The sequence below is a fragment of the Empidonax traillii genome, unplaced genomic scaffold (genome assembly GCF_003031625.1).
Source record: "Empidonax traillii isolate 1590-97213 ecotype Southwest subspecies unplaced genomic scaffold, ASM303162v1 scaffold1398:size116460, whole genome shotgun sequence".
Lineage (NCBI taxonomy): Eukaryota > Metazoa > Chordata > Aves > Passeriformes > Tyrannidae > Empidonax > Empidonax traillii.
The window spans coordinates 1-23348 of NW_020956591.1; the positions used below are offsets into that span (position 1 = coordinate 1).

At 39.5% G+C, this 23348-nt stretch overlaps 2 protein-coding genes across 9 annotated transcripts in view; one reads left to right on the plus strand and one right to left on the minus strand.

The window, feature by feature from the left end:
• Positions 1-1222: 1222 nt before the first annotated feature.
• On the plus strand, positions 1223-22885 carry LOC114069944 (platelet-derived growth factor receptor-like protein). Its single transcript, XM_027907076.1, has 6 exons — positions 1223-1365; positions 1479-1630; positions 2950-3243; positions 3533-3672; positions 6945-7219; positions 22875-22885. The coding sequence occupies exons 1-5, from the start codon at positions 1223-1225 to the stop codon at positions 7131-7133; spliced, it is 918 nt and encodes a 305-aa protein (XP_027762877.1). The 3' UTR covers positions 7134-7219; positions 22875-22885.
• The window catches only part of MTUS1 (microtubule associated scaffold protein 1), a 91081-nt gene continuing 78600 nt past the window's right edge, over positions 10868-23348 (minus strand). For 6 of the 8 annotated variants that reach the window (XM_027907078.1, XM_027907077.1, XM_027907082.1 and 3 more), the window contains 7 exons: positions 19871-20085; positions 19245-19350; positions 18214-18287; positions 18020-18115; positions 15521-15637; positions 14210-14307; positions 10868-13348 (listed from right to left, as the gene is read on the minus strand). In XM_027907078.1, coding sequence (XP_027762879.1) covers positions 13132-13348; positions 14210-14307; positions 15521-15637; positions 18020-18115; positions 18214-18287; positions 19245-19350; positions 19871-20085 — 923 coding nt within the window. In that variant the 3' untranslated portion in view covers positions 10868-13131. The other 2 variants (XM_027907080.1, XM_027907079.1) reach the window with 2 other exon arrangements.

Here is a 23348-nt window from a genome sequence, read left to right on the forward strand (position 1 = left end):
ACTTCTCTTCCTCTGTTCTCAAGTATGTTAGTCACAGAAGCACAGCTCCACTGGCTGAGCCTTGGCAAGCAACAGGGGAAAGTCCCTCCTGGAGCTGGCTATCACTGGCTTTTTCATAGGACGGTGGAACTTCTGGCAGTTTCTAACTGAAACCACCCCTATGACCTCCCTACTACCAAAAACCCAGGTACCTCAACCCATGACACAAAGTTTTGGCTTTTGAGTCAGATTTCCTTGCATCTAAAATGCTAAAGAATTAAAAATTATCCTGGAAATATTGGTCAACTGCAGGATTTACCATTTGTAATTTACTTTATATGGCCCATTTTGTCTGCTTAATACAGTTCTGTCACAAGTTTCAACACTTCCACTCTCAGTTGCCAGGTTTTGTTAGTGCATGTTTGTGGGTGACTACCTTGGTAGGCTATTTCCGCTGATTACTGGGTAGCTTGTTCTCAGCTAAGCAGAACACACTGTACAATAATTAATTAACTCTGACCTTATTTTTCTGTCTGTTGGGATTTTGAGCTATAGTTCAGTTTCTGTGTTAAATAAAGGAGGCAAAAATGCTCTGGCGTAAAGGTTTCTCTGTAATGTTGACATTTAATACTCTATACTTGCAAAACATTTTATGCTGATGCAGTCATATAGCCTATGAAACGTGAACTGTGAAACTAAATAACAATAATAATAATACAGACTAGGACATGTTTTGCATTTCTCTCTTCTTCCTGTTGGGTATGATATGCAGCAGGATCTCTTGCAGAAATAAAATCTCTCAAAGCTTATCCAAAAACTCCAGGTAATTTATAATGTAATTTATAATGATAGAACTCCAGGGAGCGTATGCTAGTGAGGTGGCTTAGGGCAGAGGAGTAGGTGGTGCAAAATGACTGACTTGCAGTACAAATCCAAGCCGAGATAGAAGCTCTTAAATGATGGTATTTGCAAGTGGAAACTTGGAGCAGTATGTTAAAGATTGGTAAAGCGTTCAGCCTGAAAGCAGGCATAAATCATTAAACAAACTCTTATTAAAGTACCTGCTATTTACTTCTCATGAATTGTCTTTGTTAGATGTATTGAAGCAGTGCTACAGTTTATTAAGCTATTAAAAAAGCACTGCAGGTTTACCTTTAGCATGAACAAAAGGGCTATACGTGGACAAACAGACGCAAAACATAGGTGAACATATTGCCTGGAATAGTCACTGGCCATTTAAAAAATGGGGACTGAAAAGAATCCAAAAGTTAAGTTACAAGACAAAAAGACCTGCACGCTGTTGTGTGTAGTTAAAATCATTAAAACTACTCGTGTAAACAGGTGTCGGCTGGAGCAAAAAGGGAAGTTGCAACAGAGCTTTGAAAGGTAGGTCAGTTGCAGAGTAGGAGTATAAAATCAAAAGTAGAACAGAGCTGACAGAAATGTACAAGAAGATACATCTGTGCTTGTCTGTGCCTTTTGTTTTTATTTTTGTGCAGTATAAAGCAGCTTGACAGGTATGGTCAGCTGATCCTGGCAAACACCACTGCAGCAGACACAGGTGAATACAGCTGCTGGCTTCAGCTGTGCAATGGTAACAAATGCAGGAAGGATGAGACTAAAACAGGCTCAACGTACATCTTTTTCACAGGTAATTAACTCCTGGGGGATTATTACTGAAAGCATATTTGCTAGTAAGACAGAAATAAAGCTACATCAGCTATTTCACTGTCAAGATTTTATTTCCGCTATTTTCATCTTTTTTTTAGTGGATATTAAGGAAGACAGTGCTGCTGAGCAGAAAATACTTGCTTAGTATGATTTATTGAGTCCAGTTTCCCTATGGATTATGCAAAACGTATACGCAAAGTAATGCATAATGCAATGCGAAGCAAACACCTTTGAAAATAGTAACAGACTTTCTGAGGATCTTCCTATAAAATGAATATAAAAATGTTTAACTTTTGAAATTGTTTCTCAACAAAGAAAATAAATCTGTGCAGAAGATTCATTTTGCCGTGGCATTCTGATGATCCCTGCCCCGCCACTTTTTTCCAATTACCTGCACTGGCTTAAAAATCTTGACCTTACTGACCTTGGTAAGGCCACAGTTTCTCCCGGGAGTCTATATAGCATGTTGAGAGGCAAAACACTCTTCTAAGATCATGTGTTGTCCCACAGAGCTTGTGCATGGTTTACTGCTACCTGATACAACAGCGCTGAAATCAAATTTTGAATTTGATCTTCTTATCGAAAGCATTTTGGATGTAAAATAACTTTAAATCCCAATTAGAACCAAAGTATTATTGGCTAGAAAACATTCTAGTACAAAATTGTAAGGTAGGATTGTTTGCCATACATTTGGGAGCTAAATTAGACCATGAGACTATGCAGAATTATCAGAACTGCTTAATGGTTTTGGGATACATTCCTTTAGAAATTCTGGAATAAACTTTTCAGTCAAGTTATTACATAAATGCCTACGCTAGAAAGAGAAATTTCATCTTTATATATCTAAGGAGCATGCAAATTATGGAAATACTCCTTAACTGTCATTCTAAAAGCACTAAATATTTAATCTACTTAAACCAATAAATCAGTTGGCCTAAAAGCATACATATAAAAAGTCTGTTGCTCCAAAGAATATCTTTTCCTAGTAGTCCTTATCTTGCCAATGGTGGTGGGATCCAGATAAGTATTTTCAAATTTATTAAAAAGGAATTCCAAAGCTTTTCATAAGATATAAAAAGTCTGAAGATATAGTAAAGAATACCTTGTTTTTCTTTTTGATTTAATGTTTTTAATGCAAGCTGTGATTTTTCCTTTTGTGGGTGCATATCAAAAATTAAGCCAAAGTGATTTGCCTGAAATATTGCTCATAGCTATTTTCTCTTGCTGTATGTGCTTTCTTTTCTTTCTGTTAAACCAAGATGTAAATATTTTTCTAACTATGTCAACTCTTTTGCACAGACAAAGAGGAACTTTTTGTGCCTACTCCCCATTATTTTGAGATTGTCTACCTGAACCCAGATAAACCTGCAGTTGTCCCATGCCGCATTACTACTCCTTCAGCAATAGTAACTTTACACAGGGAATTTCCAGCAGAAGAAATTGAAACAGATGGAACGGATATTATTTATGATGCAAAAAAGGGTTTTGTCTACCAGCACCCTACTTCTGATGATAAAGGCATTGTCTACTGCAAAGCGGAGTCACAGGGAGCACCTCAGATTTCCATCAAATATCACCTATTGTATGTGGAAGGTAAAGTGCAGTTTTCTATGTGCTTAAACTGACTCTTGTGCTGACATGTCTAAGAAAACAATTTTTTAAAAAAGTAAAATAAGTAATGTAATCAGATTTTTAACATCTTGAACAAAAGTATATGTGATAAAACACTGTAGGTCTAAATTCCAGCAATTTCCCAGTGTATTTGCAGGCATAAAACACCTGTTGGATTAAGCAAACTGAGTCAAAAATCGAATCTCAGTTTTGCCAGTGTATTTAACTTTAGAAGCTAATTTTCTTTTCCCAAGCACTGTCTTTCTCTCAGTTCCCAAGGGCCCACCCTCAGCCACAATTGAGGCATCATCCAGTAGAGCCAAACTCGGTGACCGTGTTGCTGTGATCTGCACAGTCCTTGGGGAGCCAGATGTAGATGTGCACTTCACGTGGCAGTATCCAGGGGAAGAGGTAAGAGATGTATGCCCTGCTTGATATGGTTTGTTCTTCCTAAAGGCAAGACTTTGCGTGCAGTCAGCGTTTGGATTTGAAGTAAAAATTCTTTCAGGTTGAGGTGTCTGCCTCTTGCATAAAAGCTGAAGTGTGCTGGCAGGCGGGGGCAGCATATCCCTTTTGAACTTCAGCCCGTCTTTCCCTGCAAATCTAGAAGTAGCACAGGGCTGAAGCTGGAGAGCATGTTAGCAAAAATCGAGCTCAGCAAGGCACACTCCTCCCTCAGGTTTCCATTCCAGAGACACTTGGGCTCTGGCAGCATTTCCAAAGAAAGCCTCAGACAGGGTCAAAGCCAGCTAGCGTCAGGAGACTGTTCTAGGGGCCACAAAGCCTCACTGATGCCTCTGCCTTTGATATCCCTTCCTTCTCTGTGGCTGGGGCACATGAATCATCCCAGCACAGAATTTTTAAGCTTAATTGTTGCCCTCATCCAGAAGCAGAATTTGCTTCTGCCCAGCCTCATCTGAAAGAATCCACTGGAAACACAGAGTGAATCTGAGGTCTCTTTTCTTGCAATATGATGTATCTGACTAGCAACACTGATGGTTCCCTTTCTTCTCCCTCTAACCACCCTGACCAGTTACAGTAGGGGCTTGATTCTTACTCAGCCTCATTCCTCCTGCTGTTTATCCTAAACAGGCTAGGAGAAAGGGAGGGACTGCTAGAAGATGGAACCCTTAACCATGGGAAAGGGATCCTCTATGCCCGAAGGGTTGGCATTGTGTTCCATTTGCCAGCCCTCCTGTTTAATGGACTGTAGTAACTGTCTATACAAACCCCATTTTTGTCTTTTGTAACTAACTGTATTTACTAAGAACAATTGAAGGAATTAAAATCCTAGACCCAGCCTGGCCTTGCAAAACTCCGTATCTCCTTAGTGTCCACCCCTTGCTACTTCTGCATCTTTCGCAGCCTGATGGCTGCCCCAAGCGTGGTTGCTGGATGTTCTTGGCCCAGGTGCTTCCAGTGGTCTTACAGCTCCTGATGCACCCTGGCATGTGCACCACGCCTTTATGCCCCTGAAGCACTGATGGAACATAGATAGCTAAACACCTGCAAAGGAACTCCCTTGTTTGCTGTGGATACTGTAGGTGCAGTGCAGGGCACATGCGCTATCAGCAGAGGACTACACCCTGTCACTGCACCTATCTGCTGGGGTGAGAGAGAGACTTCAGCCTGTATCTGCTTATTATCCACTGGAGTAAACAGTCTCAGCTCCAGTTGTGCCTGGGAACAGGGAGGGAAGACTTGTGTTTGGATTTCTGCCCCGACAAAATGATCAGGTAAGTGTCAGAGTATTTGTTGGGAGACTTAACATTTACTGAGAAAGTATTCACATACTGCAAAGAAAAAATATGGGAGTGGAGGGAGAAGATAGAGGATCCTCAGTGATGCTGGCCAGATAGACCTTCTTTTATGCAAGAAAAAGGACTGACAAGGTTCTAAGGTTAACTGGATGGTTTTTCATTGGTACTGCTACTTCCAGTGCAGGGAGCTCAGTGACAGTTTTGTTCACCACCACTACCCTGCCCAGCAGCTGGGCTGTCACCTACTGCTTGATTCCTGAGCAGAAGCAGCACTTTAATCCATGCTAGCTCCCAGGTTCATTGCACTGGGGAGACCATCATTTCATCTCCGTATTCACTAACCTCTCCCTCTTTTTTTCCGCACTGAGTTGTTTTTTTTCTTACTTTTTCCTTATTTTTTCCACTCTCTGACAATTACATTTGCTCATTGATCTGCTGTGAATGCATACAGATCCACTCCTTAATCTGATTCCATGAAAGAGGCTTCAAAGCAGAAGGCAATTAGTATGAGAAAAACTCGACTAGCAGGAGCCCAACCAGGCAAACAGCATCCACTTTACACGGCCTTTACCTTCATTTTCAGTAGCAGCAAGAAAGTTCTACTTACTGTATTTAGAGAACTAACTTAGGCCTGAATTAAGTGTGCAGTAGTACATGACTGTAGGTAGCACTTGATTTTCAGGCTGGGAACTGGAAGCAGTGCTCTGCTAAGTGGCTTGATTACTTTCAAAGGGTTAGGAATTTCTGCATGAGATTTACAGCTACCAAGATTTTTTTTTTTTCTTTTTAAAGCCGGTAATGCCTGCCACTTCCTAGGCATTCCCTGACTCCACTGTGACTCATCCCTAAGCTTCAGAAAGACTGGCAGCTGCCTTTCTATGGTCATTTTGCAAGTGTGAGATTGTAGCTTTGGCTCTAGATACATGTATATCTTACCCTTTTGCTACTAATAGCTTAAGCCTTGTAGCATTCATATTGGTAAAAAGCCATCTCTTTTATGAAGCAAAAGAAGATGGTTTCCAAGCAGAAACCTCTCTCTTACAATTTTATCCCAGTTACTGGTATAGAAGAAGCCAGTGTACTTTAAGCTGCTGATGAGCAGCTGATGGATTTTGGAAGGAAAGAGAGTGCCCTAGTCTGTCTTTAGGCCAGTTTCTCTTCTTATCCAGTCCTATGTGACCTTCTGAGGTGCCAGGGAGTGTGACCTCATAAACAGTCCATCAGAGAACTGTCTTATAAAAGGGAGGGTAAAGAAAAAGCCTGTTATAACAAAAAAGTCAAAAGGCATCTTTCTATCCAAACATTGATTTTTGTATTTTGGCTTTGAAGTTACATACACATTTTGGAAACCAGAATGTAAGGATTAATTTAGAAGTATTTGGGAATGTTACTATTAGTTTGTATGTTATTTAATACAGTGTTTCTAAAACTAGAGGAGGAGTTAGTTTTCAACATGTGCTTGGTCAACTAACTTGTGCCACTGCTGCCTTCTTTTTGAGACACTGAAGGTCTGAAAATGAGCTCACACATCCATCCTAACACATCCCCCAAGCTACCTGATCTATTTGATCAGGTACCCAAATGCAGCCTTAGTAAGTGGCCTAAAACTGAGCTCACTCAGAGGCTCCAGGCAGAGCTTTTTCAGCCCATCACTGATCTGAAGACACACAGTACTTGTGCTTAGAGTGGAAGAGCCATTGTATTACCCTTATTTGGCATAACTTATGGCACATCAATATTTAATGCAGGAATGTTGCTGCAACTGCCAGACCTTCAGTTTTCTCACTGAGGGCTGACTCTTGGATATAGGCTCCTATTATCCAACCTCTTGCATCAGGGCTTGATGGGGTGGTGTTGCTAAGTACATGTTTTGTGTGGGTGGGTTGTTGTTTTATTTTGTTTTTTTTTTCCTCTTTTAAACAGTTTGAGTTGCCTGTGATGGTTAAAAACTTCTCGAGATTGATAAACAGAGGAACTGGACATACTACAAGAATCTCAAAGAGCCTTCTTCTTGTTGTTGATTTTGAAGCCAGAGATGCTGGAAACTATGTTTGTGTAGCTCAGAACCTACAAGGAGAAACAATTGTAGCTACTAAAGTTGAACTACATTGATAGGAAAGATTTCTGGGCCTGGACTAAACTATGTATTACTTGACATTATAGCTATTAATTGTCTTTATTAATGTTTAAATGAAGCTGTTACAGTTTGGTCAAGGCTTGAAGGGGCCCCTGCCAGAAACAAGTCGGGGCTTGTCAGAGCGAAGTTGGGTCTGGTTAGACATTAAGGCTATGCTGACCAACAAGAAACAATAAGTCGAAAAGAACTGGGGACAAGACAAATTTGCAACTAGAGATAGGATGTAATCTGGTGGTGGGATTTAATTACACGATGTTTACAGTTAGGTAAATGGATTAACAGTCAGGTAAATGGATTAATATTTGAATATAATCGAAGTGATATGTAAGTTTATGTTTAACTGCTATGTCTTCTGAGAAATGTAAAACCAATCATGTAACCTTGCTTGGAAAATGGTATAAAAGATGCGTTCAAAATGTGGGTCTTTGGGTACCTGTCTTGGGACAGGAGTCCACAGGAATCCCGGGCCCTGGAATAAAGCACCGCATAAACTGACACTCTGTTAGTTTGTGTTCTCATTACGGGCAACAAAGCCTGGACATGTTGCAGACCCCACATGAACAGGCATGGAGCATGTTGTATTTAAGAATAGGTGCTCTTGGGCTTTCCTTTGCATAGGGTCTTTTCCCTCAGACTCTTGCATAAGGTCAGCCTGCTGTGTGGTGCATGCAATTTTAATAATGACAGTACTGTACATGTACTTGATTGGTGCATGCAGTTTTAATAATTACAGTACTGTACGTGTACTTGATACAAAATGAACCAATAACAGATATTTATTTTGCAAGAATAATTAAATTTTTTGAACATTATGAAAACATAAATATGTGTGTGTGTGTGCTCATTTCACATATGTGTAAAGACATAAATGCTTAAAAATTTCACTCCTGGTAAAGATTAATAACCCTCTGGCACCTAGCTAAGTATCTCGAGAGACTCGTATGCAGTCAGGTATGCTGGATTTTCCTTATGTTGTTGCATTCTTACAACCTTAAAATATGGAGCTTACTTAGTAGTTTACTCCGCAACAGATGTATAGCGTTATGTTTAGTAAATTATGTAGCAAATTATGGTTGCTAAAACTAAAACTTGCATTTATACATATATAATTTACGAAAATACAAAAAAGTCAATGTAACATTAGAATAATGTTCAATTATACAGCAGAATTTCTTCTTAGGTTCTTCAGTTCAACTTGATTGTATTAATTTACTTAGGAGAAACGGAAAGATGTTTCACTTACACAGAATTATACCTGGATAAATAAGCCACTGGGTTTAGTAACCAATGTAAGGAAAGAGACATGCCAAAGGTTAAGAACTTGGTAACAACATTTTTTTATATTTTGGCAACACTTCTTCTTCATAGCCTCGAGCAGGAAACGGGCAGATGAAGGAGCTAATGTTTACGCTTTTCTCTCGTCTTCGGGGGACGTGGGTGAGGAGGAATTTTGGTGGGCTGGGGAGTGGCTGGGGTTGGTGTGCCATTGGGCGGTCTGGGGCTAGGGATGGCAGCACATGTCGAAGCTTGCTGCTGTCACTCTCTCTGCCCTGAGCCATTGCCAACTGCAGTTTTTGCCTGAAGCGAATTCTGACCAGCTGAAGATCGTGAGTTTTCTTCCATTGGGAGAACTTTATTGCTGGTTTTTTTTTCCTTGTACATTTGTAAAAATGTATCAGGAACATTACAGTGTTACCCAAATGACTAAATAAGTTATACAATGTCATAGTAATAACCTAAAAAGGTCCTTGCACCTTTTTTTAGGGGGAAAATTGGTTTTGTACCTGTGTTTTTGTTGTTTTTTTTGTTGGTGTTTTTTTTGTTTGTTTGTTTGTTTTGTTTTGTTTTTTTTTTTAAATCTGACCAAATTAAGAATCCCTGAGGTTCTGGAGGAGGCTGTGCAGTGTGTTAATTCCTTTTTAGCATTTCCATTTATAAGAAGTGTCTTTCCCGTTGAAATTTAGGAAGCTGACACAACTCCTGTAGTTCAAAGTGCATTTGAGCCTTTAATTCGACAATTGATTTGCTTCAGAAAATGTAGCAAGTGGGAGATCGTGCCACCTGCCCAGACTCGTTGAATAGCACAGTGGCTCACGTGGTGGCATCACTTCATGGAAGACATTGTGGCAGGAGAGGAAGAGATGGTGTAAATCCATTGCTTGAGTAGTCCCCCTCAGGTGCAGTTCCCATGACTGATAACAACTACAGAGGCAGTGCCTTTAAGGAAGAATTCTGGTGAGTGTCATGTCCTGTCCATCATTCCCTGTCCTGTCCCTCAAGCATTGAAATAATTCTTATTTTAAACGATGAGAATTATTTTACCATATATTTTACATAGTTCTTATTTTACTAAAAACCTGCTGGGCAAGGCTGATTCTTGTTACATTGATGCAGATACACATTTCCACCTAAATGAACAGTGACCCAGGGTAAGAGAATGAAGCCTGGGAAATGAAGTGTAAATGACCTGTCAAGGTTACGTGCCTAAAGCTGCCAGTACTGTTCTTTCCATTTCCATACCTGTGTCACTGCTCTTCTAAGGCAAGGCAGCAGCAATGGACAGAAGGTATTTGTTTCTTAAGGGTTCCATGATTATCCCGACTTTCTAATGATTTTTTTAACTCCAGCTCAGCCCTAAATGATTTCCTGGCTGTCGGGCAACTACAGTTTTAAATATCAGTGGTTGCTTACTGTCTAGAAGGAATTTCCTGCATGAATTGCATGATACCAGTTTACATGCAAGTGTCTTTGGTGTTCATAATGAGAAACATCTTCATTTAGCTTAAGGAAATGATTCACCTCAAATTTTACAGCAAATACAGTGCAACTCATACAAAGACCTTTAAAGAAAAGTATTGAAGGGCGAAGGTGAACCATATTATGAGTAGTTTGAATGGCAACAACCTACTTGGTACAGATACAAATGTCACTGTAACATCCTCTGAAGCTTATCATTAGAGTTAAACCTACTAGTTAAAGTTCAGTATCTGAAGAAAATCACTTGTTTAACTGCTTGACCTTTGCTGTATGATTCTGGTGAGCAGGTTTCTAACTTTTCCTGAAGGAAACTTTATGCTAAAGAAAAAAAAAATATGTAAAAGTTACCGGATCGCACAAAGCCTTTGCTAACAAAGTTAAAGCTTGAAATACTGATACTCAAACAGAAAAACATTAAAACAGTATTTACAGATTAACAGAATTATTTAATTCTTTGAGACCAAAAGGACAAACACTGAACAGGTGTTATTTGTAGTCTGATTTCTATATACAAGCAGTCTTGATTTCTTCATAAAAGCATTAACTTGCAAGCAGTTTAGAGATGAGGAGTCTCCTGTGTACTGTGAAGGGAAACTATCAACAAATGAACAGTCTTTGTATTATTTACTATACCCTACTTACTTCCTGTACCAGAAGCCTGGAAAAGCTTTCCCTGCTCTGTTATATGAAGGACTGTGCTATATTTGACCTTCAAACATTGGTATGCAATCTCCTTGCATGTTTTATTTGAGGCATTACTTTGCAACTAATGTAAGTTCTTACCAGTGGCTTGACAACTGTTCTTGTGACATGAGCTCTTAGACTGCTAAACTATAACTCTGGCTTTTCTCACACACAAAATTTCCTGAATAAGGTGAGCATTTTAATGAGTTCTGTAGGATGCCTTTACGAGACATATGCACATTTTGAGTACCTAATATATATATTTTTTTTAATGGCCAACTCAAACTGAATTGCTAATAATCACAAGCAAGCTCTGCATAACTTCTACCTACATTAGAGTAGCAAGGGTAACATTTTCAAAGGGCTAGCTGAACATTAATTTGTGCAGTGAAGCTTCACTATTGCTGTTCTGCTGTGCTGAGCAGGTCCTAAAAGTTTGTAGTAGCTGGAGGAATGTTCCTCCTTAGATTAAAGATCATTTGACTAATACAAGCAGAAGAAAAATCCTTCAATTGGTACAAAAAATTTATTGTAAAGCATTCAGCTCAAATACATGCAATCAAATCTCTGACCATAGAAAATAAGAATATTCCATGAGATACTTTAAGCCAAGTTGTAGCCAACACAGGATCTTCGTAGTTAAATTTGAAAAACATATTAAGTACTGACACCACTAGTAAGTGGTATGTACAGTGCCCTAAAAAGGATTAAAAGAAAGCATAATGTTCTACAGAAATGGCACCCTTAACTTGTACATTATGAAAGATTAAGTCAATTTAGTGATGAAACAGTCAATCACAAGTTTATTACAAATTTACTTACTGTATGAGCACTGTTAACAGTCTTGTTTCTATGTATTCCTCAGTACTAGCCAAGGTTTTGGAAGTCAGGTAAAATGGTTTGAAGTGATTCTCCAGCTGAGCGTTGGACTTCTCCCTGAATGCTTTCCTCCTTCCCCCCAACTCCTGTCCCCAGGCTACTAAAAACACAGGGAAACTCAGCAGATACTGTCACGGATGGCAAATTTTATGTCCAGCTAACAGCATTCGTTAACCAGTACTGTAACAGTGGTCCTGGCCCTACTGTAAAACCCAAGCTAGTGTTCTGTAATACTAATTTGCAGTTGAACCTGTGTTTAGCAGGTAAAAAGCAGACATCTTAAACAGGTCTGATCAAGGCTGGAGCAAGGCTACACGAATACCTTGTTGAAGCTAAAGCTCAGCATGTGACATTTCCAGAAACACTGACACCCTTGTCCTCCAGTTCCAGCAGCCAGGATAATTTTTTCCCTTACAGAATCTCTAGTACAGGATCTTTCACCAAATACTAGCAAAAGACCAATATCCTGCGGTCTAAGAGGGAAGGTATGGCAGAATTAGCAAGATGAAATACACAGATACCACCTTTTCCTTCCTCCTCAGGCGGATTTAACCAACTCTGAGGAATGTTCATACAAATCCTAATGCTTAAAAAGGCAAAGTACGTGAGTCACCAGCTACACTGAAATTCACCAGTTACTTAAGATTATTCTCAAGAACTGAGTTAAGAATGCACCTAGCAACAATTATTGCATTTTTCGCTTTGGCTTTCCAGTCTACATCTAGTTTATCCTCGGGAATGGACTTGCTGCTTTGGGGAAATTAGCGATTCCTTTTCAACCAGTGAGATGCTAAGTCGAGGCTTCTAAACCTGCAGCTCAAATAAGAACTTCTGACCTTGAGGGCTACTGTGGTTCTGACTATAAGCCAAAAGCCACTGTATCCTGCAAAAAATGTCTCCCCATAAATGGCAGAGTTGTGCATGGACACAGAACCAAGAACCCATGCAAAATATGGCTGCAATTCAGTTTGTTTTTAAAATTAATCCAAAGTTGCATACTTAGGTTGGCCAAGACACTAATGAGTCAGTTGACAAAGCTTTTCATGCCAATTTTTTACCGAACTGAAGCCAGAAAGCTGAAGGAAACAAACCTACAGTACAAGTGGCAGTTTCTCCTCATTGCTGGGCAAGGGTACTCTGCTAAAAGCATGCATACTGTCAACAGCATCAAGGAAGTAAATGAAGTATAGTCTTCAGCTTTTATCCTTTATTACGTACACAGCAAAGAAGGCAGCATTAGACACACGCACAGTGTGTTACATCCATCCCATCCACAGCACACGCACGCACACGCACACACAGCCTTAAAAAAGTGTCGGTGATAAGGAACATATTATAAAGGTTGTGATCTTTATCTCTAAGCCCCTGAGCTTCTTCTTAGAGTTAGGTGAAAAGGCAACAAACAAGTCTTTCCTTGTTCCTTAAGTGCTTTGTGCAACGATGTCCATAGAGGTCATAAACAAGTCTTTTTGGGAGGAGTGAATGTCTTACTCCCATATTCACAGTCTCTTCTTGCCATTTTTGCACTGAATAGTTTCCAGTTATGTTCAGATGTCATAGTCGGCTAATATAGCTCTTGCTCCTGTGATTAAAGTTAAGATTGGTTCTGCAGATCAGAAATGAAATGCAATCCCCTCTTTCTCTCAAGAGATGTCATCTCGGTGACACAGCAGGACTAGAGAAGTTACCAGAATTTCGTGGGGACTGAAGAGGCACAGATGAAGAACTGGGAGACAGTTTTCTTGGGCTGCATAGGTCACCATTGTGCAACTTCCACAGAAGTTCTTCATTTTCCATTGACAGGCGTTTGTTTACTTTTGATTCTTTCTCTAGTGACTCCTGTAGAACAGCTTGCTCTGTAGAAAGTTGCCTGCAAACAGAAGATTTACATAAGAACACATAACCCAAATTGAAAGCTACAGTACTGAACTTAATTGTAAAGAAAGGTTTGAAAGTGCATAAACCCCTGCTGGGTTCACAACTAAATTCCATTCTTAAAGGGAGGATTTAGCATGTTCTCATCCTTGCTGGATTTAAACTGGTAGCTTGTAAAAAGCAGAAGAAGAGTCCCAGTAAGAAAAATCCCTAAAGGCTGGAAAAAGCATCTGAAGAGTAAGACTTGTCCTACTTAAACTAACAGATGCTTTTAAATGGCTGTGCTGGAGCCTTTGGATCTTGTTGCAGGCTCAGCTCTACATAGAAGCTGCAAACTACAAGAGTCTGACCATCCATTTAAGCAAAAGCTGAAGTTAGGAGAACCTCAGACCTTCTTTGTTCATGTTAAATAATACTGTTATTGCTAAATATAACACATTTTGGATCAATGTAACACATTTGTTAAATATAACACACTGATCTAAACTGGGGACAAATCACTCACTGAAGTGTTTAAAACACAGGTTTAGCTCACAAGCAAGTTTAGCTCTTAGTACTTAAGAGAGACAATCTTTGTATAATGGTATTTCCAAGTTGCTTTTTCTTCCCTGAAATGTTGTTTTTGACCACTGAAGAACATACTGAGCCTTTACCCCCTTACAGTCTTTTTCTGCTTGTTCTTCTACAAAGGAATGCACATTTGTAGAGATACAAGTGAGTAAGAAAGGGATGTGTTCTTTTACAGAGTACTACAAAACTGCATTCACTAATATTTATACAGAAATTTCTTTCTCATCACAGGAACCCCTTCCTGCTGGTTCATAAGAACATCCAAAAGTGCACAGATATTTTTCACCTTGAAAGCTCCATGTGTTTGTCCATCCGAGCTTTTAATTCTTCGTTTTCTTGCTGAACCTTCTTTAATTTATCCATTAAGATTGTGTTGTTCTCCACCTTAGAAAAAGGTCACAGTTTAAAATAAACCCTATACATTCACTCATCAAAATACTGAGCTATCACAGATGTTCATAATCTGGAGTTTGTAGACCTTGTTAACAGTAGATACAAAAACTTGAAGTAACGTCAGACTGACCTGCTACCGTGACTTAATGTTCTGTACCAGTCAAATAGATCCTATTTTCCTTATCCTTGCATAACACTGGCACCTGGCCACTTGTGCTGGTTAGAAGCCAGCAAAGGAGGACTGCATAGGGGATCTACTTGTTAACCAGAACATTCTAGTAACTTCTGCCAGTGACAGGCAGCGGTTTTAGAAGCTGCTGCAGACAAAAGACTGCCTAGAAATAACACAGTAACCTGACAAATTTAGGAGCTCCCCTGCGTAAACAGCTTTGCCTGTTGCTCTCATGATTCCACTACATTTTAAGGAAAAACTGAATAAATGATTGGATGATCCAAGGGCTTCTACACTGTGGCCAACATCTCTCAGGAAAGACGAAGGTTTGCTAGTAGTTTACTAGTAATTGTAGACCAGGGTAACATACGCTGCTGTACAACACTGAGCAACTGACCTGAATGTATTCCTCTGTATCCAAACCTCTTTCTATACTTCCTCATTAAAGTCTTGCTTAAGCAAGTATTACAACAGTGTTCAAAGGCCCCACCCAGGAGAAGGACCCCATCCTGACACAAGTAAAAGCATGCTAAGTACAAGGTCTGCCCCCAAAATTGCCTCTTCATGTGGAATTACACACCGGTCAGGAGCAAGTCCATACAGCTGAAGTAGCAGCTTAGAGATAACAGCTAAAATGATTGACCTAAGATAATCAACATTTATTCCATTTCATATTTGATCCCTTCTTATTAAATTAGGATAATTTCCTTGTTAATGTTTTCCTGGCAGTGCAATCTATCTTCCATACCACTCGAGCAAATGTAGCAGGTAAGGATTTTTTTCTTTGGCAGTGAGGGAGAAGAGAGGGAAGAAAAAAAGAACATGGTCATTTACAGCATTGGGGCATTCTTTCCCCCTCCTTACATTACAGCCCAATGCTGTACCTACAATGTGAGCATGTCCCATCATGATTTCATGTTTTCCATTAAGCAAAAAATTTTAATTCTTGTTAAGCCTGACCAACCTGAGGTCATCATCAGAACACAACTCAGAGACATGGCCCCAATCTGCCAGATTCCAAGGAATACTCACCAGTTTTTCCATCTTCATTAGCTTTATATCCTGCTGATGGAGTTTCTCATTCTTGATCTCCAGCACTGCTTTCAAACTTTCCAGCTCCTGTTCCAGGTACATAATCTGTGGGTTTTTCTGAAAGATTTCCAGAGAGTTTGCTTAGTGCCCTGAATTTCAGGAACAATTTGTTTCCCTGCTATTCAGAAAAAGCAAGAAAATAACTATGGTAACAACCATTTCTTCTTTTAAGTGAAATCAAGTCAAACAGTTTAGAATAAATAACAAGATCTGATATGACTTTCTTCTCTGATTTTGTTTTTCCTTTGGTGTAGGTGGACAGTTGCAGTTTCCCTTAGAAAACACTTAATACACAGACATGAAAAACCCTCATGACTCAAAGCACTAATGCTGTCACAGCAAAACTTGTTTCACAGGAGTGCCCAAAGGCTCCCTTTAAGGCTAGGAGTTCCAAAATTTATTTCGGATTACTCATAACCCATCCCAAGAGATAATTAAGAGTAAACATTTGAAGAGTCTTCAGACAATGAAATGGTTCAAAAAAACATCAGAAGTTTAATCTTGACTGATCTTCCTGGTTTGAGTTCGAAGGTTTATAAGCAGAAATTCCAAGTTTTCAGTTTTATGTTATTCCTAAAGCCTGGCAATGCAATTGCACTCACAAATCTTGCACTGCTGTACATCCATGACTTATCTACAATACAGCAAGTTAGGACTTCATATTTTATTCTTCCTTTTTGTTGTTTTCTGAGAGATAGAGGGGAGAGGAGGGAGACAGGGCAGGGTCAGATGTGGTTTCCTGAAGGACCTATATTTCAAAAGAACCATTCAAACACTGCAAAATAAAACACATTCTCAATTTTCAAAGGCAAAGTCACAGGCAAAAATAAGGAGAAGTAAAGCAAATCTCAGTCCATTTCCAGGTAATCCAAGTGGAACACAAGCCAAAATCCATCAATGTTTAAGTGTGTTGTGTATCTAAGCAAAACTTGTTTTAGTGTATTTGGGTAAGAATACAAGTGCAGTGCACTGAATAACAGCTTCACTGCCATGCCAGAAACCTCGTACTGGAGGGCAATGCCTGCAGTTTTGTGAGGCACAGTCCCACAGGGACAGTACATATCACAGGTAACAGGGGCTCCATCACCTATGCAGTTCATTCTCCTGCCTGTCCTTAAGGACTGTTGCATGCTGTGCTGCCTCAGCGAAGGCAGCAGACAACTCCTTCCTCCCTCTTGTGACTTTCCATGGAAGCCAGGAGCTAGCAAGAAAAGCAATCCTGAGAAGTTTAAATGCAACTTACATTATATGTTCAATATTCAATTTATTGTCTTTTCCCTCCTCTAGCCCAGTGGCCTTAAAATGTCTTTTTGAAGTTAAATCTGAGAACCCACATGAGCTACTCAGAGCAGAACACACAGCCAAATAAACAGACTGAAAGGTCTACAGACGTTTTTAGAAAAAAGCTGGGAATATCAAGTGATGCTATCTAAAGGACACCGGACAGTTGTAAATACATCTCTGTCTTCAAAGGGCTACTGGAAATTCTGATAGTGCAGAATTTTTCTTAGTACAGAAGAAGATGCTAAGTCAAACTGGTACTTCTCCACAGAGAAGCTTCAAGCTTATGATGCATCTTATACTGTCAGGATGCAAAGTGCATTTGAAGCTATGTAAAGGCTATTGCTCCTTTAACTCAAACAACATCTGAGCATGCCTGTGGAATGCAGTTCAAAATCCCACTACCACAGCCAACATACTGTGGTTGTGTATTCTTCTTGCAGCAGCTCTGTCCTGCCACTAGCACAAGCAGTAAGATGAAAAAACCCAAACAAATTAAATTCCAGTGAAAACTAGAGCAACTTCTACTGGAGGCATCCTAGGTGAGTTTTTAGGCATGGAATTTCTCTTTGTGTAATAAACAATACTACTGGTATTCCAGTTATTTCTGGGTAACCAGAAAGATAACCACGTTTGTATCTAACCCTCCCGGTGCACAAAAAACCTCTCTAAGAGCGCATTTCTATCCCAGGAGCAACAGCAGCCTTGGGAGGAAAAGGCAGGACAAAAGTTTATCTGAAGGATAAATCAGAAACAAGTACAAATCGATGTTTGAATAAATGCATTAAAGACTCAAGTACAAGAAGAGAGTTTTTTAGTAGTGATGCAAGCCCACACTGATCATAGCACCATTAGAAGAGCTACCAACTGTCCAGAAAAAAGCTGTGGTACAACTTCTGCATAGGCATAGATCTTCAATTTAGCTTAGGCTATTATTTACACCCCTGACTTAGATATTCAACAGCTTTATAGATTTATTGTGGTAAAGTTCATAGAAGCATCATAGCGCTCACAAGAAACTTCTGGCAGGTGAGGCACTTACATAAAATATTACTAAGTATGAGAGTCCTATCAGGCTTGATTGCAAACCTTTCATATTTTGCAATAAACCCAGGCAAGATCTGCTCATCCACATTACTTTTGAAGATCAAGACTTACAAGATTGGCTTTTTCTTTGGCTATTTGTTTTTGTTCTTCTAATTTCAGCTTCTCACTCAGAGAGTCGTTTTCACTTTTTAGTTCATCGATTTTTTTCTGAAATAAAAAGACATGGTATAGTTAGGCCAAGAATTGACTGCACATCTCCAAACTGCCTTTCAAGTTTTAAGACTTGACCCCAGCCCTTAACAAACCTCCAGCAATTCCTGCTTCTCTTTAAAGGAATCTTCAAGTGACTTCCTTTCAGATTCATGGGTGCTCTTGAGCTCTGAAACAAGTTATTTTTGCAGATTTTTAATATAAGAAGTGAAAATTCTTTTTTAAAGAAACAGCCTGTAAAGCCAGCCTATACACATATGCAGAGTCAATGACAATACAGAAATGACATTTATCATTAACTGATGTAAAGTACGTATGAAGTACCAGATTTATTGCCACTTTAGATTTGTGGACTGTCCCTCGCATATTCATTTCATTAGCTGAGAGCATGTCAGTTTTGAAAGCATTCATCTGCGTGCAGCAAGTGGATTTATTAAGCACAAGCCACATCTGACAAAAGCTGAGTTTCTGCAAGGAAACACAGCAAAAACTGAAGCTGTGTCCTTTACAAGCTTCTAGAAAAAAATTTCCTTTCCTACTTCAGAGATGCCCTGCAGAGGAGTTTGCTCTTTGACAGGAGTGGAAGCGTCACCAGTTGTGGAGACACAAAAGTGTCACTGGAAACTTGGCTATCAAGTGGAGTTGGAAGGAGGATGGAAATCATCATCACTTAAATCAGTGAGATGCAACGTCATTTAAACCTGAGCACACTCACCACCCCCTGCCCCAGTGTACTGCTACATGGTGTATAATGTCCATGTCATTCTGGAAAGCATACAAGGATACATACTTATCCTCAGTTTCAATTCTGAGGTGCTCCTTATTGAACTACAGAGTAGGAGGAATCACCCAGTCACTTGAGACATTGAGGGCAATTCTGACATCTTCTATTGAAAGAAAAAGTCACTTCCACTCTAATGGTTTTAAAAGTTTCATTCAACTACAATGGGATCATGGTTATGGCTGTATGTAAAATGAGGCTTCTTAATTCCAAAGGAAGGAGTTCAGCCATGTTTTTAAAGATATCTTGCCACTAAGAACAATGAAGTGGACATACTAATCAGAAAGCCTGAATATTTTTGTTTGTGACTAGCAGTACTATAGCACTTGAATACAAAATACTTGCCTGAAAAAGAGGATTCATACTCCTTTTTCAGCTCCTCCACTTTTTCTGAGTGTCTGTTTTCGAGTTCTAGCTTAAAGCTTTCATGTGTGGTATTTAAGTTGTCCACCTGCAATATGACAACATGATTTTTATCCCCTTACGTGTATCAACCCTTTTTTAAAGCATGATGATGACTTTATGTATTACATCGAGTACATTTAAATGGTTTAGTAGGATTTAACAGGAGAAGCTAAGCCAGGTGCAACACTCAGTACATGAAAATGGTGCCTTACAGTTTACCACTACCAACAGGATGATGTGTGCATCTGTCACACACATGGAGTTGTTGCAAAGCAAGGTCAGAGGGCATGTGTGTTTCTATAAATCTTGAGACTCAAGCTGCCTCAGATATCCAGTGGAGCTCTAGAAGTTACTGAAGCTGGCAGAACAGAAGGAATCTCTACCACATTTAAACATAAGCTTAAGCTCTGTACAGCTTAATGTAGTAGTGTGTTTATAGCTGCAATGAAGTAGAGTTTCACATTAAATTAAGTAGCTCTGTTATTGGAAAACCCAGGATTCTCTGAAGACTCATTTGTAGCAGAAATCAATTGCTAGAGAACTTTTCTACTTTGAATATTACAAACCTGCTCCTGGAGTTGTGCTTTGTACTTTTCAGCTTCCTCAATGCAGATACTTTGGAGTTTCTCACATTCTGCAGTGTAAAACTGTTTAAGCCTCTCCTCCAGCTCAGCTAAGTCATCATGATGTTGCTGGTTTAACTTTTGCAAAAACCCTTCATAAGCAACTTGCAGTTCATTCCTGTCTCTCTCCAATTTCTCACATGCTGCAGAAGTGGTTACTGAAGATGTCAAAAGAAAAAAGAGAAAAAAAAGTAACCGGATCAATTTCAATACTAATGTCGTACCTTCATTTAGAGGTATTAAAGACAGTGAGCACACTGCACAGCAACATGGTTCTGCAAAGACAAATATGATTTATCCGTGAGATGTGTGCCACCTCCAAGGACACGTGAAAAGATCTTCGCAAAAATATCAAATTCAGTGTTTCTTATGCTGCAAATTAATTGAATCTAGTTAAGCCACGAACCCACACAGAAAGCACAAGTGTGACAGTTTGTCATGTCATAGAAGAATGAATGTCTCAAGAGACAGACTGAAGTGCTCCAATAAAAAAATTAATTGCATTTGCTACTTCACCTAATTTGATCCCATTTCAGTAGCTTGTTTGTCAGAGTACTTTAATTTTTTATATATAAACCACTCAGCTAAATTTGAAAGTCTTAATATCCTGAAAACTACACATTCAATGTTACTTGCACTCAGATATACAGCAGAGAAGAAATTCTGGCCTGACATGGACAGCCCGATACAGAACTGCCAATCTGAAAGGTACTGCTAATGTTTGTATGTCTGAGATATTTAAATATGCAAGATACAGAACAGTTTTAGGCAAAAAGTGTAGAGTATTAAGAAAAGAGAAATGCTGTGTAATTCTCTTTATATCTGTATTAACACAGGTATGCAATGAAGACTGCCTAGGCTTGTCTCCCCATATTTGCAGCTGGTTAAAAGGCAAAACAGAAGTTAGTAACTTCTATTTTTTGAGTTTGAAATTTAGCATTCCCATCTCCAACTAGACAGGCCTGAATAGGAGGAGTCACTTTCCTACGGTTAATATGACTGCAGCAAATGCCTTATGCAGTTCCAGCTGCACCCACAGCCTGGAAGCAAGATGAAACAGGATCTCTAACACAAGAGTGTGGTCACTGACCTTGAGCAAAACTGCTTCTATACAGACTCCAGTACTTTGGTTTAAAATAAATTAGTCAGATGAGTGACTGCTTAAGAGAAAAATCAACTAAAATGTTAATGTGATCCTCAAAGACAGGAGAAGTCATGCATGCACGTGCTCCTCGGCAGCCTGGCACACTGCCCAATGAAAACATAAACTCTGTAAAAGCATGGGAAGATTTAAGAATTTTTGTACAGGCAGTACAGGCAATTTTCATCACAGTTGTTTGAGCCTTAAATAAATAAATTACAGTATGTTCAAGGACTGATTTCCAAAGCAGTAGTAGGCTCAGTTCAAGGGAAAGCAGCCTGCCCCAGCAGAGCACCTTTAGTTACTCATCTGATTCCCTCTTTGCTGCAGCTCATTAAAAGCATGTGAGTAACTCAATAAATGATACCTGCACTCTCTTTTAAGGAAACTGTAAAGAGTCTTGGCCCTGCTACCATCACTTGAAACCTGCAGTTGAACTAGAAAGCATTAAGAGAGTGAGCTGTACTGCATGGAAATTGATGTGCACGTGTGTCTATCTGAATTAGGCTTAAAAGCAGGCTTAACAGTGCTGGGCCTGTGTGAAAGATCTGCTGATCTGGACAGATTTAAGCCAAGCTCTTCATTCTGGCAATGATGCAACAGAGGCTCAGCTAAAACCTACCACAACATTCCCTGCAACGCAAGCAGATTTTACAGTGTTGGATACTTTCTATACCACCACGAAGAAAAATTTTTACTACTTCCTTATCTTTATTCCTTCCACAAACTTCTCTTACAAATGCTCCCTTTGGAAAAAAAAGGAAAAGAAAAAAAAAAAAGGAAAAATTAGCATTCACACTTCTGTAATATCACCTTGGCATAAAGTTATTGAATATATGTGTGCTGCATTGTCATGTTTTTGGGGAAGAGGAAACATCACTGTTAGGGGACATCACTTTATAATGCAAAGAACCGGGCAGCAAGCCAAACCAAGATACTACAGAGTCAACCTCATGGACATGCATCTGACCTTCTATAGCAAGAGTAAGGGCATAGCTGAGAGGAAACACACAAACTTGCATGCCTCACTTAAGGTAACTGTAGCAAAATGCTTCATATGATCCACTTCATTTAAAAGCAACAGAGGAAAAAGCAAGCATCACATTCTTTATTTGCAAGGTCAGAGCTATTCATTTGCCTCCATTGAGCTAAAAGAATGCGCTGCCTGTCATTGCCTTATCTTTGAATGTCAGCACAGAGAGCTTCAGATGATGCAAAGCACTTCAGAAAAAAAGCAAACAGCAAACCACACCTTTGTCAAAGAAAATAAGACGCATCAGTTCCCCTTCAGGCAGTTTGCAATTCAGATTTATAAGAAGACTAATGTCACAAAGGCAAACAAAAACTTTTAGAACTTAAATTGGCAGTTAAATGTTGTTACCTTAAAGGTAATGTCTGGCCTCCACAAAGCTGGAGGCTGCAACGCTTCCTTGTGGATCGCAAGGAAGGGATCTTGAATTTCTGCCATCCAAACAAGGAGCAGAACTACTGAACAACCAGTGAGCGCCCAGTATCATGGTGGTGGCAAGAAAGTGAAGCTTCAGCAAAAGCACCAACTAAAGAATTGTTAATTTGAAATTATAAGAAGTCCTGTAATACCTGAGACTGAAGCATCTGCAGCAAATATTTGGCACAGTCCTATCCATCTCCAGACTGAATCATGTATTTTATGACTCTGTTCTGCCTTGTTTTAAGAAAGTTACCTTTTTTATGATTTGTCCCTAATTCCTTTGTTTGGCCATCTATCCACAGCAAGGAGATAACTGCAAAACTCCTGACTAACCAAACTCGATGGCTACTCAAGAGTCTTCTCACTGAACTGATGCTTAACTTTAAACAAAAATTTGTAACCGTGTGATTTTCCAGTGATTTTCCAGTAGCACACACACAAATCTCCATTTCAACTTCTCAGCCACTTCAGAGATACCTGAAGAGCATACTTCAGGGTTTTTGTACACTACTACTGTGCTTCCTTTCCCTTCTTAAAGCGCTTTCCTCTGCAATTCCACATCTTCATTATGCCACACATCAGACCACAAACCTTGAGCAAAAAAAGTTAACGGGGAACAAATGGTCCAACAGCATTTCAGAGAAAAATCAAGCCACAGAGACGAAAAGATACACTATCCATTTGTTCACGGTCTGTTCAATCTTACCTGTAACACTAAACCGTTTTAAGCTTTCAGGATAGAGCATATGGAATGCTGTACTTGGCAGCCAGAAGCAATATTTACTTCTTTATTCAAATAGCGGAGCCATAAATATTCTCTCCCCACCTGG